Below are 23,186 nucleotides of genomic sequence, written 5' to 3' on the forward strand. Positions count from 1 at the left end.
TTCTGAAACCAGAGATTAAGAACGGAATTGATCCAAATTTCTTTGAAGAAAACGTAATCTGCCCCATACCAGCTGAGCTGGAATAAGGGCCGCACCTTCATAGATACTTAGGAGCTGGCTATAGGTTTCTATAAGGCTTGGATATATTCCAAACTGGAAATAGTTTCCAAACTGATACCGCTCCTGAGGATGAAGGATCAGGCTTTTGTTCCTTGTTGTGAGGAAAGGAACGAAATGATTATTTACCCTGGAAAGAAAGGGAAAGCAAAGTTGACTTAGAAGACATGTCAGCATTCCAAGTTTAATCCATAAAGCTTTTCTAGCTAAAATAGCTAGAGATATATACCTGACATCAACTCTAATGATATCAAAAGATGGTATCACCAATAAAATTATTAGCATGTTATAGAATAATAATAATGCTATAAAATTATGATCTGTTACTTGTTGCGCTAAAGCTTCTAACCAAAAAGTTGAAGCTGCAGCAACATCCGCTAAAAATATAGCAGGTCTAAGAAGATTACCTGAACATAAGTAAGCTTTTCTTAGAAAAGATTCAATTTTCCTATCTAAAGGATCCTTAAATGAAGTACTATCTGCCATAGGAATAGTAGTACATTAGCAGGAGTAGAGACAGCCCCATAACCTTAGGGATTTTTGTCCCAAAAAACTCTAATCTGTCAGATGGCACAGGATATAATTTGCTTAAACGTCTAGAAGGAGTAAATAAATTACCCAAATTATTCCATTCCCTGGAAATTACTTCAGAAATAGCATCAGGGAGATAAAACACTTCTGGAATAACTACAGGAGATTTAAAAACCTTATTTAAACGTTTACATTTAGTATCAAGAGGACCAGAATCCTCTATTTCTAATGCAAATAACACTTCTTTAAGTAAAGAACGAATAAATTCCATCTTGAACAAATACAAAGATTTATCAGCATCAACCTCTGAGACAGAAACCTCTGAACCAGAAGAACCATTATCAGTATCAGAATGATGATGTTCATTTAAAAATTCATCTGAAAAAAAGAGAAGTTTTAAAAGACTTTTATGTATACTAGAAGGAGAAATAACAGACATAGCCTTCTTAATGGATTTAAAAAATAAAATCTCTTATGTTATCAGGAACACTCTGAAAATTAGATGTTGACGGACAGCAACAGGTAATGTAACAGTACTAAAGGAAATTTTATCTGCATTAATAAGTTTGACATGACATGCAATACAAATAACAGCTGGAGAAAACAGATACCAAAAGATTATAGCAGACTTAGCTTGGTAGCTCCAGCACTGTGCAGTGATTTTCCTGTAGTATCTTCTGACTCAGTTGCAACGTGGAACATCTTGCAATATGTAAAAGAAAAAAACAACATATAAAGCAAAATTGATCAAATTCCTTAAATGACAGTTTCAGGAATGGGAAAAAAATGCCAGTGAACAAGCTTCTAGCAACCAGAAGCAATAAATAAAGAGACTTAAATAATGTGGAGACAAAAATGACGCCCATATTTTTTAGCGCCAAAAAAGACGCCCACATTATTTGGCGCCTAAATGCTTTTGGCGCCAAAAATGACGCCACATCCGGAACGCCGACATCTTTGACGCAAAATAACGTCAAAAAATGACGCAACTTCCGGCGACACGTATGACGCCGGAAACGGAAAAGAATTTTTGCGCCAAAAAAGTCCGCGCCAAGAATGACGCAATAAAATGAAGCATTTTCAGCCCCCGCGAGCCTAACAGCCCACAGGGAAAAAAGTCAAATTTTTGAGGTAAGAAAAAATATGATAATTCAATGCATAATCCCAAATATGAAACTGACTGTCTGGAAATAAGGAAAGTTGAACATTCTGAGTCAAGGCAAATAAATGTTTGAATACATATATTTAGAACTTTATAAATAAAGTGCCCAACCATAGCTTAGAGTGTCACAGAAAATAAGACTTACTTACCCCAGGACACTCATCTACATGTTTGTAGAAAGCCAAACCAGTACTGAAACGAGAATCAGTAGAGGAAATGGTAAATATAAGAGTATATCGTCGATCTGAAAAGGGAGGTAAGAGATGAATCTCTACGACCGATAACAGAGAACCTTATGAAATAGACCCCGTAGAAGGAGATCACTGCATTCAATAGGCAATACTCTCTTCACATCCCTCTGACATTCACTGCACGCTGAGAGGAAAACCGGGCTCCAACTTGCTGCGGAGCGCATATCAACGTAGAATCTAGCACAAACTTACTTCACCACCTCCCTTGGAGGCAAAGTTTGTAAAACTGATTTGTGGGTGTGGTGAGGGGTGTATTTATAGGCATTTTAAGGTTTGGGAAACTTTGCCCCTCCTGGTAGGAATGTATATCCCATACGTCACTAGCTCATGGACTCTTGTTAATTACATGAAAGAAAGTGAGTTTCATTTCGGGATTTGCTTTTTTGTTCAACAAGAAAGCGTTGTAGGTTGCAATTTGCATAAGATAAATTGCAACCTTTTTGTACCAGGCCCTTGTCTTCCGCATAATTAGGTAGGGTTGAAGCAGCTGATCTGCCAGATCAACCCCACCCATATGCCGATTATAGGCCTTGATGCACACTGGCTTGTTTGTGACCTCAGCTGTGCCACGTACAGAGACCTCCACAGTCCTTTCAGTGTGGATGGTGCTGAGAAGGTATACATCCTTCTTGTCTCTATATTTGACTGCCAAGAGCTCCTCTTGGCGCAGAGCTGAGGTCTCCCCCCTTCGTAGCCGGGTGCGTGACAGTTGCTCTGGGAATCCTATGCGGTTCTTACGGATAGTACCGCAAGCTACTGTATCAAAACAATACAGTAGTTTGAATAAAAGGACACTTGTATAGAAATTATCAAGATACAAGTGGTACCCTTTGTTCATTAGGGGTTGAATTAGGTCCCAGACAATCTTGCCACTGGTTCCCATATGTTCTGGGCAACCCGGAGGGTCAAGCTGGGTATCCTTTCCCTCATACACCCGGAAGGCCTGAGTATACCCACTGTCGCTCTCACAGAGCTTATACACTTTCACTCCATACCTGGAGCGCTTGGAAGGAATATACTGCTTGAATCCCAGCCTTCCCTTATACTTCATCAGGGATTCATCTATGCATATATTCTTTCCAGGTGTATAAGCCTCTGCAAACCTGGCAGTGAAGTGGGTTATCAGGGGGCGGATCTTGTACAGCCTGTCAAATTGGGGATGCTCCCTAGGGAGGCAAAGGCTGTTGTCATTAAAATGCATGAAACGAAGTATCATTTCATACCTTTGCCTAGGCATAGACTGTCTGTAAATGGGGGTACAGCAGATGGGGCTAGTGCTCCAGTAGGAGCGGATGGATGGCTTCTTGATTATGCCCATCAGCATTGTGAGTGCCCAGAATTTTAGAAATTCTGACACGTCAATGGGGGCCCATTGCTGCTTTGCCCAAAAAGACTGAGGCTTAGCAGCACGGAATTGCTGGGCATACACATTAGTTTGGGAGACAATGTTCCCCAAAACATCATCCCCCATAAAAAGCTGCATAAATTGAAGGGGGGTAAATCCTGTGACATCCAGATTGATGCCAGGATTTTCTGTGAAAGGAGGGATATCTGGCCTCTGGAGATTATGCACTACCCACTCCTCAGCAGCTGGAGCAACACGTCTCCTTCTGGCAGGGGGCTCAGAAGCCACAGATACATCACTAGCACTAGATTCATTTCTAGATACACTTATTTCACTAGATGATGTATCTGAGCACTGACCAGGGTCAAAATCAGAGCCTGCGTCAGAGGCAGAGGCATCAGAATCTGAAGCCAGGATGGCATAAGCCTCGTCAGCAGTATAAAAACGCTGTGCCATTATAAATATATATTAATGCCTAAAGCAGTGATCTACACACAGAAGGGGTTAATGGCTTTTACAAACAAATTAAATAGCAGTGATATCAATGCCTAAAGCAGTGATCTGCGGCACAAAAGGGGTTAATGGCTTTTACAAACAAATTAAATAGCAGTGATATCAATGCCTAAAGCAGTGATCTGCGGCACAAAAGGGGTTAATGGCTTTTACAAACAAATTAAATAGCAGCAATATCAATGCCTAAAGCAGTGATCTGCGGCACAAAAGGGGTTAATGGCTTTGGGTCTTACAATAAAATTAATCAATGCCTAAGCAGTGATCTACGCACAGAACCTACGTTAATGGCTCTTACAAAAAAAATTAAATTAATGCTTAAGCAGTGATAAAGCAGTTATCTGCAGCACAAAAGGGGTTAATGGCTATTATAATACACTTTGGGTCTTACAATAAAATTAAAATTAACAAATTAAATAGCAGTGATATCAATGCCTAAAGCAGTGATCTGCGGCACAAAAGGGGTTAATGGCTTTTACAAAAAAAAAAAAATAGCAGTGATATCAATGCCTAAAGCAGTGATCTGCGGCACAAAAGGGGTTAATGGCTTTTACAAACAAATTAAATAGCAGTGATATCAATGCCTAAAGCAGTGATCTGCGGCACAAAAAGGGGTTAATGGCTTTGGGTCTTACAATAAAATTAATCAATGCCTAAGCAGTGATCTACGCACAGAACCTACGTTAATGGCTCTTACAAAAAAAATTAAATAAATTTAAATAAATGCCTAAGCAGTGATAAAGCAGTTATCTGCAGCACAAAAGGGGTTAATGGCTATTATAATAGACTTTGGGTCTTACAATAAAATTAAAATTAACAAATTAAATAGCAGTGATATCAATGCCTAAAGCAGTGATCTGCGGCACAAAAGGGGTTAATGGCTTTTACAAAAAAAAAAAATAGCAGTGATATCAATGCCTAAAGCAGTGATCTGCTGCAGAAAAGGGGTTAATGGCTTTTACAAACAAATTAAATAGCAGTGATATCAATGCCTAAAGCAGTGATCTGCGGCACAAAAAGGGGTTAATGGCTTTGGGTCTTACAATAAAATTAATCAATGCCTAAGCAGTGATCTACGCACAGAACCTACGTTAATGGCTCTTACAAAAAAAATTTAATAAATTTAAATAAATGCCTAAGCAGTGATAAAGCAGTTATCTGCAGCAAAAAAGGGGTTAATTGCTATTATAAGAGACTTTGGGTCTTACAATAAAATTAAATAAATATTAACCACCGCCTAAAGCAGTGATCTGCGCACAGAAGGTGTTAATGACTCTTAGAAGAGCCTGTATATCAATGCAGTGATATCAACGCCTAAAAATACGCCTAAAAATATTAACTATAATCAATGCCTAAAGCAGCGATATAAAAAATTAATTTAAAAAATTATATTTTTAAATTAACCCCTAAAAAAATGCAGACAGCAAAAAAAGGTGCTGCTGTGTGCTCCTGTGCAAGATCAATGCTTATGCAGAGATCAATGGCACAGATGGGGTTAAAAATTATATATTTATATATATATATATATATATATATATATATATATATATATATATATATATATATATATATATATATAAAAAATATATATATATATATATACCAACAACAGAGTGGCTCTGAAAAGAGCCTTTGGGTCTGATATTTTTCAAAATTTAAATGCAATGGCACTCTCCCTCTCAATACAGATCTGTCTCTCTCCTTCACTAAACAACAAGTGAGGAGAGGGAGGCAGATCCATGGTGGTCATAGTCAATATTTACAAATATTGACTTGATCAGCCAAATGGTGATCACTCTAACAAGTGATCACATTTAGAGGCAATTTCTGATTGGATGTTACTAGCCTGCCTCTAATGATGAGGCAAGCTAGGAACACCCTCCAGACTGAAGCCATGCCCTTAGAAGGGCAGCACCCGGCACCATCTTGCCTGCAGACACCATATTGTCTGCAGGCAAAGTATATAGATATTTTATTTTATTTTATTTTAAATGTTCCCTTATTTTATTTTTAAAAAAAAAACATCATATGCTGAGTGCCTTTACCCAACAAGGCACTCAACATGTCAGGGGCCAGCATCGGAAGCGATCAAATGCTTCCGATGCACTAAACTGCCGGGAGTTTAAGATCTGAAGCTCCCCGGCAGTTTAGTTACGTATTGCACAATGCCTCAACATGCAGGCATTGTAGCAATACGGTTAGAGCAGCTGAAGCGATCACCGATCGCTTGCAGCGCTCGTTTTACCGGCTGACGTACCAGGTACGTCAATTGTCATTAAGTGACAGTTTTTCACTGACGTACCTGGTACGTCAGCTGTCACTAAAGGGTTAAAGTGTATAGACATATCAGTACAAGTGGGACACATTCTGAGAGGGGGTTCCACCATGGCTTCTAAACACATTGAACAAGGACTTTCCTTGGTGTCAGACATGTTTAACAGACTAGTAGTAATATAAACAGGCTTGGAAATCACTTTAATCAAGTAAAAACACACTTTGAAAAAAACGGTTCTGTGCCTTTAAGAGATAAAAAAGGCACACAATTTTGCAAAACAGTGAAAAAATGCAGCAAACTTTTCGAAATTTTTACAGTATGTACCTAAAGCATTAGTTAGATTGCATCACTAGCAAATGAAACGATTAACCCCTTAATGCCCAAACCGGATCGACAGTAGTAAAAAAAAAAACGGTTAAAGAAAATTCAGCACCTTGCCACAGCTCTGCTGTGGCCCTACCTTCCCTTAGGAACAATATTTGTGGGGGAAAAGCTTCTTATAGGCCCTCAAACTGCAGCAGGACCCTCCATGTGAAACAGCCTGAACTTCTAGTCAAAATAACTGCGCATCTGAGGCGCGAAATTAGGCCCCTCCCACCTCACTCCGGTGCTTGTGAGGCCTAAAGAAACACTCCCAAGTGTTTTAGTAATAGCCATGTGGGTAATAACCCCTGAAAGAAACTCAAAGGAACCTTCAAAGTGTCTCAAAAAAACGATATTTTCAATAAAAAACCGTTTGCCCTGAAGTAGTGTCAACCAGCATAAACTAGCCCTGTTATGTAAGCTTGAAATTCCATACTTAGTCTCTGAATACAGCTTACCCTCCCTCATGGGAATATTAACAGTCTTTTCTAGCATTATCACAGTCTTGTCTAGAAATAAATGACTCAACATACCTCATTGCAGCCTAACCTGCAAACCGTTCCCCCCAACTTAAGTCCTCTTGTACTCCTCAGTCCTGTGTGGGAACAGCAGTGGATTTTAGTTACAACATGCTAAAATCATCTTCCTCCCTGCAGAAATCTTCATCCCCTTTCTGCTAGAGAGTAAATAGTACACACCGGTACCATTTAAAATAAACTCTTGCTTGTAGAAAATAAAAACTACAATTCTAACACCACATTCACTTTACCCTTCCGATTGCTTAGAGCCGGCAAAGAGAATGACTGGGGGGTGGAGCTAGAGGGGGAGCTATATGGACAGCTCTGCTGTGTGCTCTCTTTGCCACTTCCTGTTGGGAAGGAGAATATCCCACAAGTAAAGGATGAATCCGTGGACTCGATACATCTTACAAGAGAAAGACTATTTTTTAAGTGGGTGGCACACACAACTTGTTTATTATGTTATGCTTTAAACAAAAGCTCTGGTAATCTGCACCCCATTCTTGGTGTTGGGTTTTTATTTTAGAGCAGACAGTATCTGTATGGTCAAGCTCAGTCAAATGTGTTGTGACCATATGGGAATATTCTGAAAACCTGGCCTGCTGGATGGGGTTATTTTGAAAGCAGAAAGCACTGCCCCAATGTATTACATGTATGAAAGGGAATATACTGCACAAAGATTTTAAATACTCATATTTTTCTCAACAACTTGATGAGCAAAGCATACAATGTACTTTTTTAGTAGAATAAGGTCTTTAATAAAAAGCAAACACAAGCTGTTTGCAAACAGTAAACGTAACCCCTTTGTGCTGGTACAATAGTTTGTCCCGATGTAAACATGATTAGTAAAAATGAAACCACGCAATCATCGATGCAATCATTTGATTTAAAAGCCAGGGATCGGATCATGGGGGACTGCCTATGCTGCTAGGCACGCCCCCAGGCTGATTCTTGACTTCATCAAAGGGGGAAGCTGCAGGATGGCGTATGAGGTAGGATGGTCCATTACATCCTAACAGCGTTAAAGCCCAGTGCTAATAGGACGACATGGAATGTCCTAACAGCGTGAAGGAGTTAACTGGTTGTGACAATAACAAACCATTTATAAGTTTCTTCCCTTACCCAATATATTTTGGACAAAGATCTAACATCTCTTGAACTGAGCCTTTTAAATCCATCGCTGTTAAACGTTTTAAACATTGCTCCACCTAAACGAAAGAAAATAAGAACAAATGACTTGTGTCATATCACATAATGCAGTCACTAATAAACCAAACGAAAATTTATAAAAACTTCCCTAAGTTGTATGTTTATTCTAGGAACTGGTTACTCTCTGTGAAATGTGTGCAAATCCCATTTACCAAACATAACCAAGGAGCTTTTTAAAAAGACAGCACAATGTTAGCTACATTAAAGGGACAGTCAATCCAAAAATTTTTATAACTTATTCAGATAATGTATTTGTACAGCAAACTGTAGCTTAATGTTGATGTAAATATATTTTTCAAGTAAAAAGACTTACTAGTATTCCTCTGGCCGTTTTGAAATGGCCGTCTGACCCCTCCTTTCCTGACGTCACTCCAGCTTCCACTGAATGAAGTCTATCCTGCGGGTTCCCGTGTTTAATCAAAAATAGTGGAAACAGCACACCAAATTTTCTTTCAGTGGGGCACGGAGCAACAGACTTGCCAAGTATCACCAAAGTCCATGAATTTCAAGAAACTCCAGCCACCAATTTCTTTAAAAGATCTTTATTCTTTTGTCTTGGGTCCCATTGATAATACAACGTTTCAAGACAGCATTAGGCTCTAGTAATGCTGGCTTGAAACGTTGTATTATCAATGGGACCCAAGACAAAAGAATAAAGGTCTTTTAAAGAAATTGGTGGCTGGAGTTTCTTGAAATTCATGGTTCCCGTGTTTAACGCATGCGCAATGCACCGTTTTTTTCAAGAGGGACTTTTTAAGTATGGAACTAAAAAAAACGCTCAGTAGCAGAGCGGTTTACAAACTAATAAATCCCCAGTGTTGCATATAGAATGTGTGCTTCAGTTACTGTGGGTGGAAATGTGTAGTGGGCAGATAGGTGTACTGACTCCTGCAGCAAGGTTTGATGGATTTTAACTCACAATAAAATCATATGTTAGCAGATCACTGATCTGTACTGAATCTGTTTGATAGCGGTGCTAAAATAATGTATTGTCCCCTTACCTGTGCTGCTGAAGTCCTGTCCCAATACCCTCTGTTTCATGCTACTTACAGCATGGACTCCAGCAAGCAGCATACGCCGTAACTGGGACTCACTCTCCTGACACTGAGCACCGCACCTCTGACAATGCCTTCTCTGGCTTGGAATACTATTTAGACTCATTTTATCTTGGGCTTCTTGTTTGGAATATAATTACACGGGCACATTAACTGAACTCTTGTGCAGCGTATTGGATAAGTCTAAATAGTATTCCAAGCCAGAGAAGGCAATATCAGAGGTGCGGTTATAATAATTTTTGGGTTGACTGTCCCTTTAAACTAGGAGCTGAATATTACATACCTGAATATATTAAAAGAAGTAAAACTTTAGAAGCCATGGCACCCTGGCTCTGGCAGAATAAATAAAAATACTAAGGTACTAAAGTAAACACAGACCAATTTGACTAACAATACTATTTTGTTGAGTTGGGGGGGGGAAGATGCAATTGGTAATACACACAGTAACATTTGCATTTCTCTAAGTATTCATAAAGTACGTTAGCCACTGACAACAAGGATACGTTTAAATAGTGCTGAAGCCATTTGTTCCAAATAACTTTTAAACATTCATATTTTAAATGCTAAATCAGGCATTCAAAGCTAATATATATCAGAATAAGATAACCTACGGAGGCTCAAAAATAGCATTATATCCATTAAAAAGTGCCATAATATTTTAGTGCACGAAGATAAGAGTCATAAGACAAATGTATTAGAGACAGGCTTGTTTCTACTTGTAAAACAAAGACTACAGAAGAAGAGAGACACTAATGATAAATCACAATATTGTACCTACAGAGTGCCATGGTGATCTGTTGGTAGAATACAAACATAACAAACATTTTCAAGCAAGAATGACCAAACATTTGATACGTTTTATCTTGAAATATCAACATATCTGCTGTTTTAAGAAAACATAACACAGATGACTCCTTGTTGCCTACTCCCTGACCTCTTAACAAACCAACAGAAAAAAAAATCATATCACAAATTAATTCACAGGAATATATATATATATATATATATATATATATATATATATATATATATATACACATACATATATACACCAAACACGGAAGGGGACTGCACTCTCATACCAGACCGGGTACACATCCCATGACCCTGCAACATGCTCAACCCTGGGTGCTCACCGGCACTCACAGGAAGCTGTGCTGTCCCCAGAGTCACAGGCAGTTAACTCCAGACAGGTCTGGGTGCAAGAACCATAGGGAAAATTACAAAACAAATTAATACAACAAACAGAGAAAGTCCAGCACTCACTTACAAGCTCTCAGCTAAGATTTAAAAGCAAAAATGGAAAGGTTAGTTACCGCATCTGGCCAAATGGGACAAGCCCAGGTACCACGTCAAGGTCCTTTCCAATACCTGGGACCCCAAAAAAGCCACATTTCCATTTTTGCTTTTAAATCTTAGCTGAGAGCTTGTAAGTGAGTGCTGGACTTTCTCTGTGTTGTATTAATTTTTTTTGTAAGTTTACCTATGGGGCTTGCACCCAGACCTGTCTGGAGTTAACTGCCTGTGACTCTGGGGACAGCACAGCTTCCTGTGAGTGCCGGTGAGCACCCAGGGCTGAGCATGTTGCAGGGTCATGGGATGTGTACACGGTCTGGTATGAGAGTGCAGTCCCCTTCCGTGTTTTGTATATGTCTAGGGTGATTACATAAGCCTGTGCACCCTTCCCTTGTTCAGTTTGTTTTGATTTGAGAGCTTGCATTGTGTGGCTGATTTGGGGTCCCAGGTATTGGAAAGCACCTTGACGTGGTACCTGTGCTATTTGGCCAATTGCGGTAACTAACCTTTCCATTTTTGTTTTTAAATAATAATAAAATAATATTATATATATATATATATATATATATATATATATATATATATATATATATATATATATATATATATAAAATGAGGGATGTACATAATATCGTTATTCTGCATTTGGTAAAACGAATGGTGAAAATGTCCACGGTCTCCAGTATTTGGTCAATTCTGCGCCAGATTTATTAACGAGTGCAAATATTTATGTGTTGCACTTTTTCTCTAAGAAAGCCGGCAAAATAGGCTGAATGCCACAGACCATGGCCATTTTTGGCATTTGTTTCACTAACATGCCAAATAACAAAATGACGCACATCTCTAATAAATGTACACTCCAAATGAAGACTGAATTGTGATTTATTTTTATTTTTTTAATAACTGAACATAAAAAAATGACATGTACCTGTTTTAAAGCCAAGTATGGTTTATGGCAACATAGTCTGTGGTGGTAGACATAAAGCATGGAACGTAGTGTGGCTTTCTCGGCATCCAAGACATCATTAGTCAAAGATGATTTCACAATGCCACATTCTTTGACAACATCTTTAATGTAATTGACTGAAAAGTAGAGGGGAAAAAAGAAATGTATTAAAAACAAAATCCCTAAGCTTTATTGTAAATGTAAAATTGTGCAAATAATAAAATGGTAAAGGAAGATTTTGGTAATTATTAATTCACTATACTTAACGCTCTTACTCAATAACACAACTTGTTGGGGCTAATTACACTGCTCCGGTGGAGCTGTGGGTGTCTTCCTATCAGTCAGTAAGCATTAAAGAGATATGAAACCCAAAAAACATAATTTATGTAAGAACTTACCTGATAAATTCATTTCTTTCATATTAGCAAGAGTCCATGAGCTAGTGACGTATGGGATATACATTCCTACCAGGAGGGGCAAAGTTTCCCAAACTTCAAAATGCCTATAAATACACCCCTCACCACACCCACAATTCAGTTTAACGAATAGCCAAGAAGTGGGGTGATAAAAAAGTGCGAAAGCATATAAAATAAGGAATTGGAATAATTGTGCTTTATACAAAAATCATAACCACCACAAAAAAAGGGTGGGCCTCATGGACTCTTGCTAATATGAAAGAAATGAATTTATCAGGTAAGTTCTTACATAAATTATGTTTTCTTTCATGTAATTAGCAAGAGTCCATGAGCTAGTGACGTATGGGATAATGATTACCCAAGATGTGGATCTTTCCACGCAAGAGTCACTAGAGAGGGAGGGATAAAATAAAGACAGCCAATTCCTGCTGAAAATAATCCACACCCAAAATAAAGTTTAATGAAAAACATAAGCAGAAGATTCAAACTGAAACTGCTGCCTGAAGTACTTTTCTACCAAAAACTGCTTCAGAAGAAGAAAATACATCAAAATGGTAGAATTTAGTAAAAGTATGCAAAGAGGACCAAGTTGCTGCTTTGCAAATTTGATCAATCGAAGCTTCATTCCTAAACGCCCAGGAAGTAGAAACTGACCTAGTAGAATGAGCTGTAATCCTTTGAGGCGGAGTTTTACCCGACTCAACATAGGCAAGATGAATTAAAGATTTCAACCAAGATGCCAAAGAAATGGCAGAAGCTTTCTGGCCTTTTCTAGAACCGGAAAAGATAACAAATAAACTAGAAGTCTTTCGGAAAGACTTAGTAGCTTCAACATAATATTTCAAAGCTCTAACAACATCCAAAGAATGTAACGATTTCTCCTTAGAATTCTTAGGATTAGGACATAATGAAGGAACCACAATTTCTCTACTAATGTTGTTGGAATTCACAACTTTAGGTAAAAATTCAAAAGAAGTTCGCAACACTGCCTTATCCTGATGAAAAATCAGAAAAGGAGACTCACAAGAAAGAGCAGATAATTCAGAAACTCTTCTGGCAGAAGAGATTGCCAAAAGGAACAAAACTTTCCAAGAAAGTAATTTAATGTCCAATGAATGCATAGGTTCAAACGGAGGAGCTTGAAGAGCCCCTAGAACCAAATTCAAACTCCAAGGAGGAGAAATTGACTTAATGACAGGTTTTATACGAACCAAAGCTTGTACAAAACAATGAATATCAGGAAGATTAGCAATCTTTCTGTGAAAAAGAACAGAAAGAGCAGAGATTTGTCCTTTCAAGGAACTTGCGGACAAACCTTTATCTAAACCATCCTGAAGAAACTGAAAAATTCTTGGAATTCTAAAAGAATGCCAAGAAAAATGATGAGAAAGACACCAAGAAATATAAGTCTTCCAGACTCTATAATATATCTCTCTGGATACAGATTTACGAGCCTGTAACATAGTATTAATCACAGAGTCAGAGAAACCTCTTTGACTAAGAATCAAGCGTTCAATCTCCATACCTTTAAATTTAAGGATTTGAGATCCTGATGGAAAAAAGGACCTTGCGACAGAAGGTCTGGTCGTAGCGGAAGAGTCCACGGATGGCAAGAGGCCATCCGGACAAGATCCGCATACCAAAACCTGTGAGGCCATGTCGGAGCTACCAGCAGAACAAACGAGCATTCCTTCAGAATCTTGGAGATTACTCTTGGAAGAAGAACTAGAGGCGGAAAGATATAAGCAGGATGATACTTCCAAGGAAGTGAAAATGCATCCACTGCTTTCGCCTGAGGATCCCGGGATCTGGACAGATACCTGGGAAGTTTCTTGTTTAGATGAGACGCCATCAGATCTATTTCTGGAAGCTCCCATATTTGAATAATCTGAAGAAATACCTCTGGGTGAAGAGACCATTCGCCCGGATGCAACGTTTGGCGACTGAGATAATCCGCTTCCCAATTGTCTATACCTGGGATATGAACCGCAGAGATTAGACAGGAGCTGGATTCCGCCCAAACCAGAATTCGAGATACTTCTTTCATAGCCAGAGGACTGTGAGTCCCTCCTTGATGATTGATGTATGCCACAGTTGTGACATTGTCTGTCTGAAAACAAATGAACGATTCTCTCTTCAGAAGAGGCCAAGACTGAAGAGCTCTGAAAATTGCACGGAGTTCCAAAATATTGATCGGTAATCTCACCTCCTGAGATTCCCAAACTCCTTGTGCCGTCAGAGATCCCCACACAGCTCCCCAACCTGTGAGACTTGCATCTGTTGAAATTACAGTCCAGGTCGGAAGCACAAAAGAAGCCCCCTGAATTAAACGATGGTGATCTGTCCACCACGTTAGAGAGTGTCGTACAATCGGTTTTAAAGATATTAATTGAGATATCTTTGTGTAATCCCTGCACCATTGATTCAGCATACAGAGCTGAAGAGGTCACATGTGAAAACGAGCAAAGGGGATCGCGTCCGATGCAGCAGTCATAAGACCTAGAATTTCCATGCATAAGGCTACCGAAGGGAATGATTGTGACTGAAGGTTTCGACAAGCTGAAATCAATTTTAGACGTCTCTTGTCTGTTAAAGACAGAGTCATGGACACTGAATCTATCTGGAAACCCAGAAAAGTTACCCTTGTCTGAGGAATCAATGAACTTTTTGGTAAATTGATCCTCCAACCATGATCTTGAAGAAACAACACAAGTCGATTCGTATGAGATTCTGCTAAATGTAAAGACTGAGCAAGTACCAAGATATCGTCCAAATAAGGAAATACCACAATACCCTGTTCTCTGATTACAGACAGAAGGGCACCGATAACCTTTGTAAAAATTCTTGGAGCTGTAGCTAGGCCAAACGGCAGAGCCACAAACTGGTAATGCTTGTCCAGAAAAGAGAATCTCAGGAACTGATAATGATCTGGATGAATTGGAATATGCAGATAAGCATCCTGTAAATCTATTGTGGACATATAATGCCCTTGCTGAACAAAAGGCAAGATAGTCCTTACAGTTACCATTTTGAACGTTGGTATCCTTACATAACGATTCAATATTTTTAGATCCAGAACTGGTCTGAAGGAATTCTCCTTCTTTGGTACAATGAAGAGATTTGAATAAAACCCCATCCCCTGTTCCAGAACTGGAACTGGCATAATTACTCCAGCCAACTCTAGATCTGAAACACAATTCAGAAATGCTTGAGCTTTCACTGGATTTACTGGGACACGGGAAAGAAAAAATCTCTTTGCAGGAGGTCTCATCTTGAAACCAATTCTGTACCCTTCTGAAACAATGTTCTGAATCCAAAGATTGTGAACAGAATTGATCCAAATTTCTTTGAAAAAACATAACCTGCCCCCTACCAGCTGAGCTGGAATGAGGGCCGCACCTTCATGTGGACTTAGAAGCAGGCTTTGCCTTTCTAGAAGGCTTGGATTTATTACAGACTGGAGATGGTTTCCAAACTGAAACTGCTCCTGAGGATGAAGGATCAGGCTTTTGTTCTTTGTTGAAACGAAAGGAACGAAAACGATTATTAGCCCTATTTTTACCCTTAGATTTTTTATCCTGTGGTAAAAAAGTTCCTTTCCCACCAGTAACAGTTGAGATAATGGAATCCAACTGAGAACCAAATGTTTGTTACCCTGGAAAGAAATGGAAAGTAGAGTTGATTTAGAAGCCATATCAGCATTCCAAGTTTTAAGCCATAAAGCTCTTCTAGCTAAAATAGCTAGAGACATAAACCTGACATCAACTCTGATAATATCAAAAATGGCATCACAGATAAAATTATTAGCATGCTGAAGAAGAATAATAATATTATGAGAATCATGATCTGTTACTTGTTGTGCTAAAGTCTCCAACCAAAAAGTTGAAGCTGCAGCAACATCAGCCAAAGATATAGCAGGTCTAAGAAGATTACCTGAACACAGATAAGCTTTTCTTAGAAAGGATTCAATTTTCCTATCTAAAGGATCTTTAAACGAAGTACCATCTGACGTAGGAATAGTAGTACGTTTAGCAAGGGTAGAAATAGCCCCATCAACTTTAGGAATTTTGTCCCAAAATTCTAATCTGTCAGACGGCACAGGATATAATTGCTTAAAACGTTTAGAAGGAGTAAATGAATTACCCAATTTATCCCATTCTCTGGAAATTACTTCAGAAATAGCATTAGGAACAGGAAAAACTTCTGGAATAACCACAGGAGATTTAAATACCTTATCTAAACGTTTAGAATTAGTATCAAGAGGACCAGAATCCTCAATTTCTAAAGCAATTAGAACTTCTTTAAGTAAAGAACGAATAAATTCCATTTTAAATAAATATGAAGATTTATCAGCATCAATCTCTGAGACAGAATCCTCTGAACCAGAAGAGTCATCAGAATCAGAATGATGATGTTCATTTAAAAATTCATCTGTAGAGAGAGAAGTTTTAAAAGATTTTTTATGTTTACTAGAAGGAGAAATAACAGACATAGCCTTCTTGATGGATTCAGAAACAAAATCTCTTATGTTATCAGGAACATTCTGCACCTTAGATGTTGAGGGAACTGCAACAGGCAATGGTACATTACTAAAGGAAATATTATCTGCTTTAACAAGTTTGTCATGACAATACAAACAACAGCCGGAGGAATAGCTACCAAAAGTTTACAGCAGATACACTTAGCTTTGGTAGTTCCAGCACTAGACAGCGATTTTCCGGAAGTATCTTCTGACTCAGATGCAACGTGAGACATCTTGCAATATGTAAGAGAAAAAACAACATATAAAGCAAAATTGATCAAATTCCTTAAATGACAGTTTCAGGAATGGGAAAAAACAGAATTTATGTTTACCTGATAAATTACTTTCTCCAACGGTGTGTCCGGTCCACGGCGTCATCCTTACTTGTGGGATATTCTCTTCCCCAACAGGAAATGGCAAAGAGCCCAGCAAAGCTGGTCACATGATCCCTCCTAGGCTCCGCCTTCCCCAGTCATTCGACCGACGTAAAGGAGGAATATTTGCATAGGAGAAATCATATGATACCGTGGTGACTGTAGTTAGAGAAATTAAATCATCAGACCTGATTAAAAAACCAGGGCGGGCCGTGGACCGGACACACCGTTGGAGAAAGTAATTTATCAGGTAAGCATAAATTCTGTTTTCTCCAACATAGGTGTGTCCGGTCCACGGCGTCATCCTTACTTGTGGGAACCAATACCAAAGCTTTAGGACACGGATGATGGGAGGGAGCAAATCAGGTCACCTAAATGGAAGGCACCACGGCTTGCAAAACCTCTCTCCCAAAAATAGCCTCAGAAGAAGCAAAAGTATCAAATTTGTAAAATTTGGTAAAAGTGTGCAGTGAAGACCAAGTCGCTGCCTTACATATCTGATCAACAGAAGCCTCGTTCTTGAAGGCCCATGTGGAAGCCACAGCCCTAGTGGAATGAGCTGTGATTCTTTCAGGAGGCTGCCGTCCGGCAGTCTCATAAGCCAATCTGATGATGCTTTTAAGCACCAAAAAACTCTGAGCCATCTCCGTGGAGATGTTGCCTGTGCAACGGCAAAGAGAATGACTGGGGAAGGCGGAGCCTAGGAGGGATCATGTGACCAGCTTTGCTGGGCTCTTTGCCATTTCCTGTTGGGGAAGAGAATATCCCACAAGTAAGGATGACGCCGTGGACCGGACACACCTATGTTGGAGAAAATGCCAATAAACAAGCTTCTAGTAACCAGAAGCAAAGAAAAAATGAGACTGAAATAATGTGGAGACAAAAGCGACGCCCATATTTTTTGGCGCCACCCACATTGTTTGGCGCCCAAATGCTTTTTGGCGCCAAAAAATGACGCCACATCCGGAACGCCGACATTTTTCGCGCAAAAGGACGTCAAAAAATGACGCAACTTCCGGCGACACGTATGACGCCGGAAACAGAAAAAGATTTTTTGCGCCAAAAAAGTCAGCGCCAAGAATGACGTAATAAAATGAAGCATTTTCAGCCCCCGCGAGCCTAACAGCCCACAGGGAAAAAAAGTCAAATTTTTAAGGTAAGAAAAAATGATTGATTCAAACGCATAATCCCAAATATGAAACTGACTGTCTGAAAATAAGGAATGTTGAACATTCTGAGTCAAGGCAAATAAATGTTTGAATACATATATTTAGAACTTTATAAATAAAGTGCCCAACCATAGCTTAGAGTGTCACAGAAAATAAGATTTACTTACCCCAGGACACCCATCTACATGTTTGTAGAAAGCCAAACCAGTACTGAAACGAAAATCAGCAGAGGTAATGGTATATAAATAAGAGTATATCGTCGATCTGAAAAGGGAGGTAAGAGATGAATCTCTACGACCGATAACAGAGAACCTATGAAATAGACCCCGTAGAAGGAGATCACTGCATTCAAATAGGCAATACTCTCCTCACATCCCTCTGACATTCACTGCACGCTGAGAGGAAAACCGGGCTCCAACTTGCTGCGGAGCGCATATCAACGTAGAATCTAGCACAAACTTACTTCACGCACCTCCATAGGAGGCAAAGTTTGTAAAACTGATTGTGGTGTGTGGGTGAGGGGTGTATTTATAGGCATTTTGAGGTTTGGGAAACTTTGCCCTCCTGGTAGGAATGTATACTCCCATACGTCACTAGCCTCATGGACTCTTGCTAATTACATGAAAGAAAGGCCAATTTGTAATGCAGACTGAGCATACCATTTTTAAAAGGTTTTACTTTTATTAAAATTTGCTTCATTCCCATGTATTCTCTTGCTGAAGAGATACCCTAGCCTATGGAGCACTACATGGTAGGAAATAGCGTGCTGTCAACTAGTGTTCTTGCAAATGGATAACATTCTTGCAAGACTGCTCGCCCATATAGTGCTTCAGACACGTGCACCCTGAGCTTTTTTTCAAACAAAAAATACAAAGGGGAACAAAGAAAATTTGCTAATAGAAGTAAATTACAAAGGTGTTTAAAATTGCATGTGCCTATCTGAACCGTGAAAGGAATAAAACTGGGTTATATGCTATAATTAATTCATGTATTTTCCCAATTAAGTATTTTACCTTAGGTGACTAAACGTGACTAAATTAACCCCCTTAATTGACCACAGCACTTTTCCCATTTTCTGTCCGTTTGGGACCAAGGCTATTTTTACATTTTTGCGGTGTTTGTGTTTAGCTGTAATTTTCCCCTTACTCAGTTACTGTACCCCACACATATTATATACCGTTTTTCTCGCCATTAATGGACTTTCAAAATATACCATTATTTTCCTCATATCTTATAATTTACTATAAAAATTTGTATAAAATATGAGGAAAAAAATAGAAAAAAAAAACACACTTTTTCTAACTATGACCCCCAAAATCTTGTTATACATCTACAACCACCCAACAAAAACCATGCTAAATAGTTTCTAAATTATCTCCTGAGTTTAGAAATACCCCAATTGTTTACATGTTCTTGCTTTTTTTTTGCAAGTTATAGGGCCATAAATACAAGTAGCACTTTGCTATTTCCAAACCACTTTTTTTCATAATTAGCGCTAGTTACATTAGACCCTGATATCTGTCCAGGGAATCCCTGAATATCCCTTGACAAGTATATATTTTTTTTAGAAGACAACCCAAAGTATTGATCTAGGCCCATTTTGGTATATTTCATTGCCACCATTTCACCGCCAAATGCGATCAAATAAAAAAAAAATGTTCACTTTTTCACAATTTTTTTCACAAACTTTAGGTTTCTCACTGAAATTATTTACAAAAAACATACGTGGTTGTAAATACTTCTCTGGGATCTCCTTTATTCATAAATAGCAGACATAATATGGCTTTGGTTTTGCTTTTTACTAATTAGAAGGCTGCTAAATGCGACTGCGCACCACACGTGTATTATGTCCAGCCAGTGAAGGGGTTAATTAGGGAGCTTCTAGGGTTAATTTTAGCTTCAGTTGTAGTGTAGTAGACAACCCCAAGTATTGATCTAGGCCCATTTTGGTATATTTCATGCCACCATTTCACCGCCAAATGCAATCAAATTAAAAAAAAAACGCTACATTTTTCACAATTTTAGGTTTTCTCACTGAAATTATTTACAAACAGCATGTGCAATTATGGCACAAATAGTTGTTAAATGCCTTCTCTGGGATCACCTCTTGTTCAGAAAATAGCAGACATATATGACTTTGGGCGTTGCTTTTTGGTAATTAGAAAGGCCGCAAAAGTGCTGCTGCGCATCACACATGTATTATGGCTAGCAGTCAAGGGGTTTAATTTAGGTAGTTTGTAGGGAGCTTGCGGGGTTAATTTTAGCGTTAGTGTAGAGATCAGCCCCCCTGATATCTCCCCAAACCAGCTCCCTTCCCTCCCCCACCCCACAATTGTCCCCGCCAACTTAAGTACTGGCAGAAAGTCTGCCAGTACTAAAATAAAAGTTTTTTTTTTTTTTTTTTTTAAAAAATACATCTTTAGCATATTTACCTATGCTACTTTGTAGGATCACCCCTTTGCCCCCAACCTCCCTGATCCCCCCAAAAAACAGCTCTATAACCCCCCCCCTGCCTTATTGGGGGCCATCTTGGGTACTGGCAGCTGTCTGCCAGTACCCAGTTATCAATATTTTTTTCCTTTTTTTTATTTATTTTTTTTTACATTTTTCTGTAGTGTAGTTTCCCCCACGACCAACCCCTACCCCCACTCCCTCCCAGATCCCTTAGATTACTTTTTGGGGGCATTTATTCCCCCATCTTCCTCCCACTTACTACATGATTATTTCTGTAGTGTAAGCGGTTCCCACCCGCTCCCTCCCGTGCACGCGCCCGCCCCCGCCGATCCCCGTGCACGCGCCCGCGTGTGTGCGCGCCCCTGACTCTCCCGCCCCCCTCTGTGTATCTGAAGCCATCGATGGCCGCCCACCCCGCCTCCCACTGCAGCTCCCACCCACAACGATTGCGGCCATCGGATGTCCGGTGTAGAGAGGGCCACAGAGTGGCTCTCTCTGCACCGGAGGGGTACAAATTGTTTTGCAGGATGCCTCGATATTGAGGCATCCTGCAATAACCGGAAAGCAGCTGGAAGCGATGAGGATCGCTTCCAGCTGCTTTCCAAACCGAGGACGTACGCCATACGTCCTAGTGTGTTAACTGCCTTTTTTCTGAGGACGTATGGCGTACGTCCTCGTCATTAAGGGGTTAAAACATACATATAAAGTCCCCACTCAGGAGCCCGCATTATTGCAGTTCCCAAGCAGAAAAACCAACAGTGATTGGTGGGCATATACCACTGCCTCTGCTGATTTGCTAACAGCTCAAGTAGGACTTTACCTGTGTGTTTTTTCACATCTGCAGAGGTTAAAGATTTAAAGGGATATAACACCCAAACCCTTTACTGTCAGGATTCAGAAATACTATGCATTTCGAACAATTTTTAAATTACCTCTATTATTAAATGTGTTTCATTCTCTTAGTATCCTTTGCTGAAGGAGCACGCAATGCACTAATGGCATCACACTGCATTTGCAGCTTACCAATCAGCAGCTAGTTCCTTGCAGTGCATTGATGCTCTTGAGCCGTACCTAGGGTAATATTTCAGCAAAGGATACCAAGAAAATAAGGCACATTAGATAGAAGTAAATTGGAAAGTTGATTAACAAAGTATGCTCTATCTGAATCATGGAAAATATTTTGGCTTTCAAGCCCCTTTAGTTAATCACAATAATGTGTTTGTCTTTAATAGATAACCATTTCAGAACTTCAGGCGGTGTTGTCAGTGTGTTTTATCCAGTAGTTTAACCTGTTTGTGCTCCAACACTATACAGATTTGTGTAGATATATATATCTTTATAAAGGGATAGTCTAGTCAAATTAAACTTTCCTGATTCAGATAAAGCATACCAAATTTAATAAACTTTCTAATTTAATCCTATCATCAATTTTTCTTTGTTCTCTTGGTATCTTTATTTGAATGTAAGCTAAGGAGCCAGACCATTTTTGGTTCAGAACCTGGGTAGCGCTTGATGAGTGGAGTCTAAATGTAGCCATCAATCAGCAAGCACTACTCAGGTGCTGAACTAAAAATGAGCCGGCTCCTATGCTTACATTCTTGCTTTTTCAAATAAAGATACCAAGAGAACAAAGAAATTAATAATAGGAGTAAATTTGAAAGTTGCTTAAAATCGCATGCTCTATCTAAATTCCTTCAAGAGATTTGAACCGGAAATTGTTGGTATAGTGGACATGTGTGTTTGTGGAGCTATTATTGTGACAATTTTTAAAGGGACAGTTAACACTAAAATTGTTATTGTTTTTCCCCAACTTTGCACAACCAACATTGTTATATTAATATACTTTATAACATTTAAACTTCTAAATATCTGCCTGTTTCTAAGCCACTACAGACAGCCTCTTATCACATGCTTTTTTATTTGCTTTTCACAACAGTAGACTTCTAGTTAATGTGGGTCATATAGATAACATTGTGTTCACGCCCGGGGAGTTAAAGGGACAGTAAAGTCCCAAAAAACTTTTATGATTTAAATAAGGCATGAAATTTAAAACAACTTATTTTTTTTTTTTTTTTTTTTTTAATCTTTATTTATTATCCACACAAAGTACCGAACATAATTGGGCAAAAATAATGCATCTTCGCACCTCGCAGGGTGAATCATATAATAAAACAATATAGAACAGCAGGTTCTTCTTGGCCCAATTATAAATCATAGATAAGGCAAAAAGGGAAGAAAAAAAAAAAGAAATTTTGTGGATGAAATATCCTTCCCATGTATTATTTATCAACAAAATCTAATATTTCCTATACGGATTTGGCCTAATTAAGAACATAAAGATATATCCTATTAATTTATATCTAAAACTATCCTATTAGCTATGTAGCCATGCATATCAATGCATGCACATACATAGACTATATCTAAACATACCTGTATATACATATAATCAAAATACAGAGGATAAGTGAATGAGTGAATTTTAAAACTTTCCAATGTACTTTTATCACCAATTTTGCTTTGTTTTTTTGGTATTCTTAGTTGAAAGCTAAACCTAAGAGGTTCATAAACCAGGGACGTGCACTCATAGGAGGCAGGGGAGGCAGTGCCTACCCTGCCATATGTGGCCAAAGCTTAATTAAATTTTAATTAAAACAAAAATAAAAGTACCAA

The 23,186-nt window shown here is 38.9% G+C and overlaps 1 protein-coding gene across 1 annotated transcript in view; it reads right to left on the bottom strand.

Annotated features, from left to right (window-relative positions):
* Positions 1-23,186, bottom strand: part of NEPRO (nucleolus and neural progenitor protein) — a 100,472-nt gene that overhangs the window by 67,004 nt on the left and 10,282 nt on the right. Inside the window, 3 exon segments of the mRNA XM_053707795.1 lie at positions 525-544; positions 8,195-8,280; positions 11,561-11,715. Of these exon segments, the coding sequence (XP_053563770.1) occupies positions 525-544; positions 8,195-8,280; positions 11,561-11,715 (261 nt within the window).

This window comes from Bombina bombina, chromosome 3 (genome assembly GCF_027579735.1).
Source record: "Bombina bombina isolate aBomBom1 chromosome 3, aBomBom1.pri, whole genome shotgun sequence".
Classification (NCBI taxonomy): Eukaryota; Metazoa; Chordata; class Amphibia; order Anura; family Bombinatoridae; genus Bombina; species Bombina bombina.